General features: G+C 42.0%; 1 protein-coding gene across 1 annotated transcript in view; it reads left to right on the top strand.

The window, feature by feature from the left end:
* The window catches only part of gpr158b (G protein-coupled receptor 158b), a 73,750-nt gene that overhangs the window by 37,303 nt on the left and 24,412 nt on the right, over window positions 1-12,035 (top strand). The window contains exons 5-6 of the mRNA XM_073491864.1: window positions 1,078-1,146; window positions 11,794-11,903. Of these exons, the coding sequence (XP_073347965.1) occupies window positions 1,078-1,146; window positions 11,794-11,903 (179 nt within the window). The remainder of the gene's footprint in view (window positions 1-1,077; window positions 1,147-11,793; window positions 11,904-12,035) is intronic.

The following is a 12,035-nucleotide window of genomic DNA, read 5'->3' as shown; positions in this document are numbered from 1 at the left end:
TACCTTCTTTAATCTAAGCCAAATGAAATGCAATCTAAGTATCCATTTCTGTTTTTTTTCTTGATACACATGATTACCATTTACCACAAATGTACCTGAGCTCTTCATTTGAATCCGCGCAGTTTCACAGTGAAGCCGTTGCGTAATCTCCGCTCTGCTAATAGAATAAAGGGAAATAAACATGAGATCCTCGCGGTGTCGGATAATTACAACCAGTCCACAGGCAAAGTTGAGTTGAATCTCTCCCTGTGTGCTATTTATAGACATTAGCGCTTCAATTTTTCCTACGTTTCTTCAGTTCACAAGAAATGTCCCTGGAGCCCTTTGGATTTACATAAAAAACATATGAAATCTTCCACGATGTAATGTGGGTAATTAAATCCAACCCAGAAAAGTGCTGTCGTCCCTCATATTATTGTTTCAGGGGAGGCAAAACGTAAAAATATATATATATTCAAGCCCTCTTTGTGTTTGCTTTGAAAGAGGCAACAGTTTATCATTTGCATTTGCCTGCAAAGCTGGCGGAGAAGCTACAACTCCCCGAAATACTCAATAAGAAAGTGGGATTTACAGCAACAGGATTTGAAGAATAAACCGTGGCCCTCCTTCTGCATGCGTGTCATGTTTTATATCACAACGACATGAATCTGATGCATCATTTTGACACGTTCGACATCTTGTTGACACGACGCAAACTAACAAAGCTGAGCAAAACCTGAAACTGATAACGGTCCAGTGTGAAGGATTTAGGGGCAGAAATAAAAATAGAAAACTAACAGTTGTTGTGTTTCTGTTACATTAGAATGAGCCGATCACATCTACACAGCCCGCTGTATTGTACCACTATGTCTTTCTACAGTAGCCCAGAATGGACAAATCAAACACTGGTGGCATTTCTTTGCATTTTCAAGCAGCTACCATCGTTTCTCCTGGGTTTGGTTCCAATCTGCTGCCACAAAATCCTTCATGCTGGACCTCTCAAAGAAGCCAAAAATGTTCAACCTCCCTCAGCACATTAAATCACATGTCAATGATTGATTTATGTTTTTGTTCTTGTCTCTCCTTCCTCGTTAACAGAGCATCCGTACATCTGGTCTCATTCTGCTGGAAGCCATCTTGTGCGGGGCGCTGCTGCTCTACTTCCCAGTGAGTCTGTGTTCTGATATTAAACAGCACCCACAATTTACCCGTCAGAAAACACTCCTCGAGCAGCTCCTTTGTTAAAAATACAACAGACGCCATGACAACCGCAATTAGTTTCACTGGAGTTGATTACCTAGATGTTGATTACCTTGCTGAGGAGCTGGAGGTGTGCAGCCTGTGCAGCTCGCTGCTTATAACAAACCTGCTGTCAAGAAATGGCAAAAAAATGAATCTGTTGTCTTATTTTGGAGACATATTGTTTTAAGGGAACAAAGCGCTAAACACAGTGACAAATGCATGACATTTCCTGTGCAGCATCCCAATACAAGCCACCCCATGTATCATCGGTTCAGTGGTCCTGTCCCCTCCCTCCTCTCAGTCACCACATGAACATGCAGCTGTAATCAGCAGCAAACAGGAGGATCCTGCTCTCTGCATGTTCATGAGCAAGACAGGACCGCCTCTTTGTGGAGTTCTCTGTCCTGATTGGATAAAGTAGGCAGGGATACCAGAAAGTGTATTTTCTCTTTTACTGCATGAGAGGGGGGGAGGAGAAACATGGCTGACTGACCGAACGCTCTGTAACAGTAATCACGCTTGTCACGATCTCGCTATTTAACACTTGTTTTGATAAAATATATCACTTACAGCAGCTTTGAATGTGAGGCAGAGGCATTAGCATTAGCAGCAACAGCTCTGTTCCGGCTGTTGGAGAACAATTACACACGGTAATGCTGGATTAAATACACGCATTGTTTCCTGTTAATCCCTCCTGTGTATGAAGGCAATTCGAATCCAATTTGGTACTCCGCCGCTGACAATGACAACGACTATGTATAGAGGTAATTACAGAACATGAGACATTCAGCGACTATTGCAGAAAAAAATGATGATCATAAACAGCATCAAAAATACAATTTCATTTGTGAAAATTGGGAATCTCAGAATTTTAATATTAATTAAGGAGGTACAAACTCAGAAATATTTATTTTTCCATAACTGTATAAACAAGCTGTTCTCGGAGGAAAATAAGATCCCCAGAACACTGTTTGAAGCTAGAAAGGTGGCGGGGTCCGCCACATATAATAAAAGTAAAACAGTATGAAGTTGTGTTGTCCTTTAAACTGAGTTTGTTAATTTAGTTTGATCAGGCATTAAAAAAAACAGTCAATAAAGATCTTTTCTCTTCTGATTAAAATTTCTTCCCCAAAACTACACAGTGCTCCTTGTGTGTGTGCGGAGGTGTAGAGTTTTGATATAACACTTATTTTTCTGAGAAAAGCTAAATATGGCTCAGATTAAATCAAACCAGCACTTCATGTTGAAAAGGCATTGCTGTTCCTTATGTTCAGAAGACATTACTATGTAAATAAAGCGCTGTTATAGTATAATGTACTTCTGATCATGGTCTGCACAAAAACAAAGAGTTGGACATCACAGTGTGACTTACTGTGCATGTGCCTTTGCCAGCCTCTCTATTGTCTGTGTGTGTGAGCACGTCCACGCGGGTGGGTGCCAGCGTGCATTTGTGTTTGTGTGTATTTACACTTGTGCACAAAGCCCACAGTGCACCTGGAGTGCAGCGTCAGAAACCCATCTTTAGCAGGGAAACAGATGGAAGAAACCTGAGCTCAATATAACGTGGAGATCTGATGCGACCGGGGAATTTGCTCCCTTCAAATGCCTGCGCAGACTGCCAACAGTGAGCCGCTGCTCTCCTCAAACACAAAGCCTGATGGCTGGATGTTAGCCATTTTTCAGAAGAGAGAAAAAAAAACAAAATCTGTTGAGAGGAAAAAGCTTCAGAGCGCTCCGCTGCCTCTTGGGATGAAGGTTTTGATCTTATTCTGAAGTTACTGGAGTGTTACCATAAGAATGATATCGGCATTTGCATAGGAAGCCTGGGGGGGGTTGTTGCAGCAGAGAAAGGGCCGCAGGTATTGTGGGCTCGTCCTAATGTGACCACGCTCTTTTTATATTTCTGGCGTGACACTCAGAAATGGATTTGGTTTTGCATCCATCCATCCATCCACCCTCTCCTCCGTTCACCTCGAGGATAACTCAAGCACCAATAATAGCTCCCCCCAAAAATATCCCGCCACTCTCTTATGTTCACACACTTGGATCCACTCAAGGGGTCCCTCCCTCCCGCTGCTCCGCCGTCTCTCCATCTTTTTCCTGCATTTCTTAGCACCTTGCCTGCCTGTCTCCACCTTTTTCCTGCCCCGCCGTTCCCTCATGTTTCCCTTTCATTACCCCTCTTCTTGTTCTCTCTCCGTCTCACCTTTGTGTCTGTCTCCTCTCCTGCAGTCTTAGCGTTTGTTGCCGCTGCTGTTTCTTTGTTGCTGCCACCACAAGCCTCCTCGGCTGAGCTCGGCGCAGCTGCTCTGCTCTGGTGCTCAATGCATTTTTAAACAGTCCATCAAGTTCTAGCACAACTTGTTTTAAAAATACATCTGCTGATTAATTGATGGAGGAGGCATGGGAGGTTGGATGCGAACCAAGAGGGCCACCTTCTCTTCTGGGCGATATAAAAATGTGGCTTTTTATCGTGCAGTCCCCTGAGACTTTGTAGTCCACATGGGTAGCACTGCAGAAAGGGCGTGACACTGTTTGTGTCTGCTGATCTCTGCGCATGTTTGTGCGTATATGCGTGTGTGTGTAAAGGCAGGACGGAGGATGGATTATGAGTGTGTTTAAGTGGCTTTAAAACTTCATATTTTCATGTGATTTTGTGCATTTGTGCATGGATTTGCATGCCTGTATGTGCGGGCGTGTGAAACGGCATGGCCTACTTTTACCTCTTATTTGCAGAGGTGATTTATTGTTTCGGTCTAGAGAGCTGGAAGGCTGCATGTTTGCTCTGGAGGCAAAGAGATGAAGGTGCCAGGCGGGGTGCTAATCCTAACCACAGGTCAGCATTAGAGTGAGACATGAAGAGGCACAGGGCTGGAGGAAGAAATACATGTAGTATGCAGAGCAAGTGTCTGATGAATTGTTGCACCCTCAAGGATTTCTTTGTGATTTTGTCTGCTCCATTATTTGATTTATGTCTAATAGTTAGCTGATTCAGTTTTACTTCATAGACGCAAATACAGACGGATACAGAAAAAATCATTACCTCTGATCGACTACAAGTGTGTGGGGGTATCTGCAGAGACCTCAGCCTTTATTTTCTTATTTGGCTGTGGTCGAGACAGTTCTGCCCGTGTGTGTAAGTCCATAAAAGCGCGCAGGGTGGTAGGGCGGGACTCAATAAAAACATAGGACCAGATGCCAGATTGTAGACGGGCATCCAAGAGGAAGTTATAAAAATGGAAGAGCTGGAAGGGAAGGGCCAGCTCTGAATGTTTCAGAGGACAAATCCTCATTCTGCCTTTAAACTAATCTCCAGTCAAATCAACCTCTAAATTTGATTGTGAAAAAGACATAATGCTCAGAGGTGCTCTAATCAATATTTGTATGTTAACACTGAATCATTGTGCGGGAATGTATTTTCGCCGAGGGATGCTGCACAATAATGAAATGTAAATGCATTCTCACCGATTCCAGATACCTGTCAGAGTCATGGTGGGCAAACCTAATGGTCACCTTACGCCAGTCACTCAGCTCTCCGTCAGCGTGATCCCTCTTCTCTCTTGCCTTGCGGCAAATAAAGCCAAAAACACAGTTTATATCTGAAACATGCAGCCTCTGTGCCACTCTGAAAACCAGCCAGGCTGAAATGATCATTCAAAAGTTTTCTGTCTCAACTCTTCCTCCTGGAAAGCTTGAGTTTGGCTGTCATGGCTTTTTAAATCCAGCAGTGGGTGATACGCGGCCTGAGTTGCTATCTCTAGCGGTAGCGAAGGCAGGAGCTGTGGCTCGGTATGGTGGATGACGATTCAGCAGGTGTGGCAGACACACTGATTTATAATTTTTGGTACCTTTTGGGCTTCCAATATTCTTTTCTGTGCGATAGCTCTTGCTTCTGCTAAATCATCCTCCAAGTTAAGCCAGCAGACCCCGCCCAACCTTTGCACTTTGACCTGACCTGATGACATCGTCACTTATTAATTAAATTTGCACATTTTAAACATCTTTTTCTCATATATCTTCTGTCAGGCAGCAAATTCAAATTAGTTATGGTAAAATAGCCAACTATTTATAAACTGTGTGTTCCACCCCTCGCCAGTAGGGGATACTGCAGCAACCTCAGCACCTTCCCGCTCCCTTGTGTGAAAGAGGTCATGTGGAGAGACGGACCCACAGAGACACAGAGTTACAATAAAAGAGTGGGAATATTGGACTTATGTTCATCAGGTTGACAAAATAATGACTCAAAATGCTGCTCCGTGTCTACTTGATGTGTAAATAAGCCACTGTTCACTTATATGTTCATCATGTCAACTTATAACACGTTGATAAAATGTCGATGTTCTGTATACAGCTTGCTCTGCTGCAGCCAAGTGGCCACAAAATCAATAAATGTGTGTTTTAAAAGATAGCTTAACATTTTAAGAAATGTACTTATTCACCTTCTTTCTGAGAGTGACATGAAAAGATTGCTATGGTCTCATGTCCGCGCGTTAGGTATAGAGCAGGAGCCACGACCTTATTGGCTTAGCTTTGCATAAAGACTGCAAACGTGGAAAAAGTTAGCCTGGCTCTGTCAAATTTTTAAATTAAGCCTACCAATACCTGTAAAGTTTACACGTTGTATCTTGTTTGTTCAAACACGGATGTAAAAATGCTTATTTGTGGTTTTATGAGGAGTTATGCAGTGTCGCTATTTCTTGAACAGGCTATCAGTCAGCTCAGCGGCTCTCTGCAACATCTCTGGCCACAGTGTGGGTTGCCAGATACAGTTAGTATTGCTACCACGATGCTACTAAACACTTGGCAACCTCACATACAACAAGACTCTTGGAGCTACACAGTCGCTGAGCCTAATTGTTGTTAGCCATATAGCATGTATGCTACTTCTGTAATAATAATAACAAACTTAATTTATGTAGTACCTTTTAAAACAGAGTTTACAAAGTGCATTGACAAACAAGCAAAAGCAGGAAACTCAGAAAGACAACATTACAGAATGAACACAAGGAAGCCGAGTTAAAACAAGAAGGCAGAACAGAAAATGTAAGAACACAAAAAGTCAATATAATTATCTACAAGTAAAATTAATAAAAGCGATAAAACAGGCAAAGTCAGAAAAAGAAAGAGGAGAGAGAAAAAAATAATTAAAAAGTGATGCAAAACTAGAAATAAATAAATAAAAGAATAAAATCAATCAAGGACAATAAAAAGACGACATCACATCAAATGAATTAAGAACAGATAGAAAAGATTACGGACAGTAAAAAAAATAAAGGCCAATAAATAGATTAATAATAACAAATAAAAGCAGTTAAGGACGCTAAGAAAAAGACATCGCAGGGGAGAAAGTAAAAACATATAAACAGACTTAGAGCAGTAGAAGGAATAAAAGATGGAAAAATGAAAAATCAGTGTAAGGAGGACGACTTCACATAAAAGCAAGTGTGTTATAACAAGACTGCAACAGAAATGACAGATACAACAATCTGTAATATTTAGATTGTTTAATTCCTTCTGTTTGTGTACGAATGAAACAATGGAAATAGAACAATTTAAATAATAAGTCGGTAGGCAGCTAGCTGATCCTTTATGCTAAGCTAATTGCTCCTTGGTTTCAGCCCCTTACTTAATGCACAGACATGAAACTGAAAATCTTTTCATCTATTTGAACAAAAGCCATTTGCCAAAGTTCCCAAAATGTGTGTAAATAAGAACGTTTTCACTAAAACTCATCACTGATATAAGAGTCAGGAGCCATGTTAGAGCTGTCTTCCACCAAATCACTGTCATTTCAAAGCTTTGCCTTTGTCTGAAATATGGAGGGATTATTTTTCTTTTCAGAAATGATACATAAAATAAAACCCTTCCTTTGGATACAAACCCGTCTGTCCTCCATACACCGACTCATTTATGGGATCCTGAGCTGCAACACTGACTCGGTAGTGGAGCATTAAAAAGGAAGAGCTATAATTCCTGTTCTTGGGTATAAAATGGACTTGGCTCCACGCTCTCTCGTGAACGGCATACCAATGACAGACTTTGGCGCTGCAAGGTTTTTGATGAGGATTGTGGATGGAGGGAAAGTGTCGCCGCTGCGTGCGCGCTGTGCTTTGTGTCACATCCTTAATCAGGAGGTGAGAGAGAATGTTTGCCAGAGCTGGACTGAGAGTGACAGACTGAAGGCGAACTGAGACACGTTTTGGTGGAGTGGGTGAAACTGAGCTTCCCCGTTTTTAATCCTGTATTCAATCTCACAAAGAAACACGGCAAACTTGTGGTGATAAAGCCTGTAGATCAGTTCCCCGCTCGTGTTCCTATGACATTACTTCAAAACCCCTTCACTACCTGTCATCTCAAGACACTGTTTAACCTGTAGCTTCCTGAATATCTGTGTAAGATGTCAGATTCTCGTGATGACTCTTTATTCTGCATTTTCTATTGTAGAGTGCTCTATTATTGATATTCCCAATTAGCCATTAGTTTCCCTTTTCCTTAAACACATCTTACACCCAGACTGCTACAGCCTCAGGGTCGGCTGGTTGTTTTGTTCTGTCTGCTACAGATGTTCAGCTTCTTTTCCGAGGAAAAGAAGTTACAGGTGCTGCTGTTACTGAAGCTTAATTACTCTGAATAGCTGCCATCTCTCGAATGCCAAGGCATCGCAGGCTGGCTGCACTCCTCGACCTCAGGGATCCGTTTATACCGACCGCACCTGTAATCCATCCACCCATTTACTGTACCGACTGATCCAGTTGTGGAGTGTTGTGCCTGATCCAGCTACGCCCTGAACAGGTTGCCAGTCTATGAGAGAGGTAACACATTTGATTAATGATCTACTCAGACAACAGGGTAACAAACAAAGATAAAGTTAGAAATAAAATACTAAGGAAATGTCTCAATATGCCCTATTGTCTCTTTGGCAGGAAGGTAAATGGAACGATACAATAGTAAACTGGTCTGGCATGTTTCTCAGTGAAGGTGACCTTAATAATTCACTGGAAAGAAAAAAACTCATTGTTTCATTCTGGTACACTGGCTTAGAGGACTCATAAGCTCATTTTCATACTTTTATTTTGGGTGAAATAGGTTTACGCGCTCCGATCTTCAAAAGAACGCATCAGTTTTCTCATCTCTCGTGCTAGCGCCGCTCATGTTTTTAGCTTCCTGTTTGCGCCACTTCCGCAGAACTGCTTCTGAACCAAATCTTCACCACCGCACGTGTTAGAGAAGGAATATGATCCACGTTAGCCTCACTTCACTGCTCAGCAGGCCACCAGCTTTGTAACGGTCTTTGTATGGTGTTAGCATGCATGAATATATTGATACTTCAAATGAGAAGTTCACACAGTTTCTCTTGAATGTCTCTCAATATTACAACATCAGTCCAACATCGCCCCACAATGGGAGTAGCCACATTAGCCGGGCAACATGCTAACGCCTGAACTAACAGGCCGAACTACAAAATTAACAGAAAAGCGGGATAAACATGGCAAAACTAACAGCTTCAGAGTTTGAAGTCGGGTCATGGACAGCTGGTGTGGATCCTTTCTGGAGCTTGCACTGTTACTGGTCCTCGTTGGTAATGCAGTTCTTAGTAAAAGTCCACACATCCTTGAGCTTGTGGAATTACCGGAGCAGTCTGGGAGGAAATACACACACAGTTCAATAGTTTTTCCAGTTTTTACGGGGACATTCTGTCACATTTTAATCAAAAATAAAGTTAATCCTTTGGACATCTTTAGATGAAGACTTTAATGTTGATTCTTGCAGCCAATAACTGAGCAGTTCTTGTGCTTAGCTCTAGTAGGCCCTCGTCCTACAAACATATCCAGTTGGTTTCACGTTGTTGAGATGCCGCGACAAAAGTATCCAGCGAAAGCTTCCTTCCTGGCTCGTGCCTTCCACAGCTCTTAGCTTTGTGATGGCTTCCTGAAGTAAAAATGGTCACTTTTCGAATTTTATTTAAGTTATGTGATACGATCTGAAGCATCCATCCAGAAAAAGTTATTTTCTCATCTTCCATTTAAAGTAATGTCAATGGAGATCTGTAGGCATAATGTAAGCATGATGTAAACCCTGCACTCTCTGCTGGTGGGAGGGTACAAGGCTAATCCCATCTTCACTGTGTTTGAGTATTTTTTGTCATTGTACAAAAAGTTAGGTGAAATTTTATTTTTCTTTGGCGTAGGGCCGACCAGTTAAACACCGACATGATGATGCTTCTCACTTGCTGATTGAGAGTACTCTGTTAATGCAGCTTAAAGTGTTCAAGATCAAGTTTCCATGGGAGCTGATATAAAGGTGATCAACATGACGGCAATAATATGTGAATGGATTACAGATTGGTATTATTCATCATGCATCAGGTGTCAAGTGAGGCTTTCAGCAGTCTGTATTAATCGAGGTTAAAACTTGAGTGTCTGTGTTCGCTTTGTCTGAATCAGTGCAGAGGACACTTGAACAGCCAGCCGAGGCTGAGTCAGGCAGGAGTCGTACTTTAACATCATGGAGGGTGTGTGTATCCAGCAGGTGAGTGAAGCAGGCTTTCTCTGCTTCAGTGGAAATGAGCACAGAGTGCGCTGGATCTTCAGAGCAGAAAGTGTTGCTCCGCTTCACGCGGGTCACTGGAGATTTGCCATGTGGCGTCTCTCTGACATACACACTAACCAAATGAAACGCAGCTGTAATAGGCATGCAAATGGAGGCTCGGGTCTGTACGGCTCACCAGGTGAGGCTTGTCTCCCTCATGTCACAGCCTTGTCTTTAACAGTAATAGGTGTGAATAAAACTCACACCGAGCAGAAAATGATAGGCTGTCGTTTTATGAGCCCCTGGCAACTTCTCTGTTCCTGTACAGATCACACACAGGCAGATCACGACAGCCGTGCACACAGAGAAACGTGAACATGCAGTGACATGTAAATACAAATTAACATGAAAATGATCATACAGATGCAGTGCCTAGCACGTGAAAAATTAGATAGAAACCAAGCCTTCAAACTCACATATCTAATGCGTTCTGGCAGCTGACATACGAGCTACATACAGTAAAGCGATGTCAGCGGGAGCTCTGGAGGCGTACGATATCTCTGCGTGGCCAAATCTGCCTCCAGCTCTGGTTCTCACGTGCAGGAGACTCATCTCATTTTCAATTCTGATTCCCTCTGTGTGTGTATGGAAGTGTGCGATTCTCTGCTTGCACAAATGATGAAATGTAATTAATGCTTGTGTGCGTGTGTGTGTGTGTGTGTGTGTGTGTGTGATAGGGCTGTTGGGACGAATTTCAGGAGTTGAATATAAATCGAATAGTTAAGAATAAAGATGGCTCATCATACTCTGAAATTACGAATCAAATCTGTATTTTTTGGGGGGTTTTTTCATTATGTGTTGGTTAATGTGAGCCATCTCGCCCTTCCCGTCTTGGGCCTAGTGCCCACATTGTCTGGTAGAAAAGGGCTGGTAAGGTGCTCAGAGTCTTGGGATGAAGCGCTCGTGCAGTGAGATTAGGGCTGGGCAATATATACGATATATATCGTTATCGTGATGTGAGACTATATATCATCTTAGATTTTGGACATCGTTATGTCATGATATGGTTTAAGTGTTGTGTTTTCCTGGTTTTTAAAGGCTGCATTACAGTAAAGTGATGTCATTTTCTGAACTTACCAGACTGTTTTACTTGTTCTAACACTTGTCTTTACCCACTTATTCATTATATCCACATTGCTAATGATTATTTATCGTAAATCTTATTGTTTATGTTTTGTGAAAGTACTAATAGTCAACCCTACAATATTGTTGCAGTATCGATATCGAGATATTCGGTCAAAATATCGTGATAGCTGATTTTGTAGCTCAATCATTTCATTTCATTTCAAAATATCCAGATATAAATCGTGTATCACGATACAGCCTAAAGGTATTGTGATATTATTTTTATATGAAGAAGTTGAATGAATCCTCCTTGGATCGAAATGTCATAATGGAAAGAGTCATGATTGACCTTGTCTGCAATTCAAGAAGTTTTTGCTTGTGTTGCCACCGGTCAAAACTGGAAGCAAGGCTGAGCGGCTCCGTGTTATCCAGGTCTGAATAGTAGATTCATGTGTTGACTAAATGGCTAACAACTAGCTTACAACACATGGGTGATAAAAGCACAGCATTAAGTGGGTTTGCTGTCTTTGTTATGGTAGTTTTTGGCTTACTCGTATGTAAAGGTGCAAATGCTTTTGCCACATCTGACGAACAATAAAGTTTTTCTGAATCACATTCAATGTGCTAATGTTAACCTCTAACGGTACAGTCACAGAGCGATGCCTCCCTCCTCGTCACAGGGCTTACCAGTGCCTAGGCTTAATTATAACTTCCCATGAAAGCTATCACCTGTTGGTAATTGCAAATGTTGGTCATTTGTAATATTGGAGTGCCCTCTAGCGGAAACAATGTATAACAAGGCCTTGTATACAGTTTATAGATACATAGTAAATATTAACAATAGGCTACGTTTGAGCATGGAGTTATAAAGGAAGATTGACAGCACCCTAACACTAACACTGCTGTATCACTCTACAGGTGATGATCCTGTATTTCCACCCCAGTGTGTTTCGATGTATCCTCCTGCGGTGGGTTCGCCTCCTGGGTTTTGCCGTCATGTACGGCACCGTCATCCTCAAGCTGTACAGGTACTGTCAACTCAAACTAACAGCACTGGAATAAAAAGGGTGGCGATCATCGTATGAGTGAGACACGGCATTCCCTGTATGATTTATCCCGTTCCTATGAATAAGTGAAGATAAAAATAAAAATAGGCAAAC

The sequence above is a fragment of the Pagrus major genome, chromosome 21 (assembly GCF_040436345.1).
Source record: "Pagrus major chromosome 21, Pma_NU_1.0".
NCBI lineage: Eukaryota > Metazoa > Chordata > Actinopteri > Spariformes > Sparidae > Pagrus > Pagrus major.
This window is presented reverse-complemented; position numbering and strand designations above follow the sequence as displayed.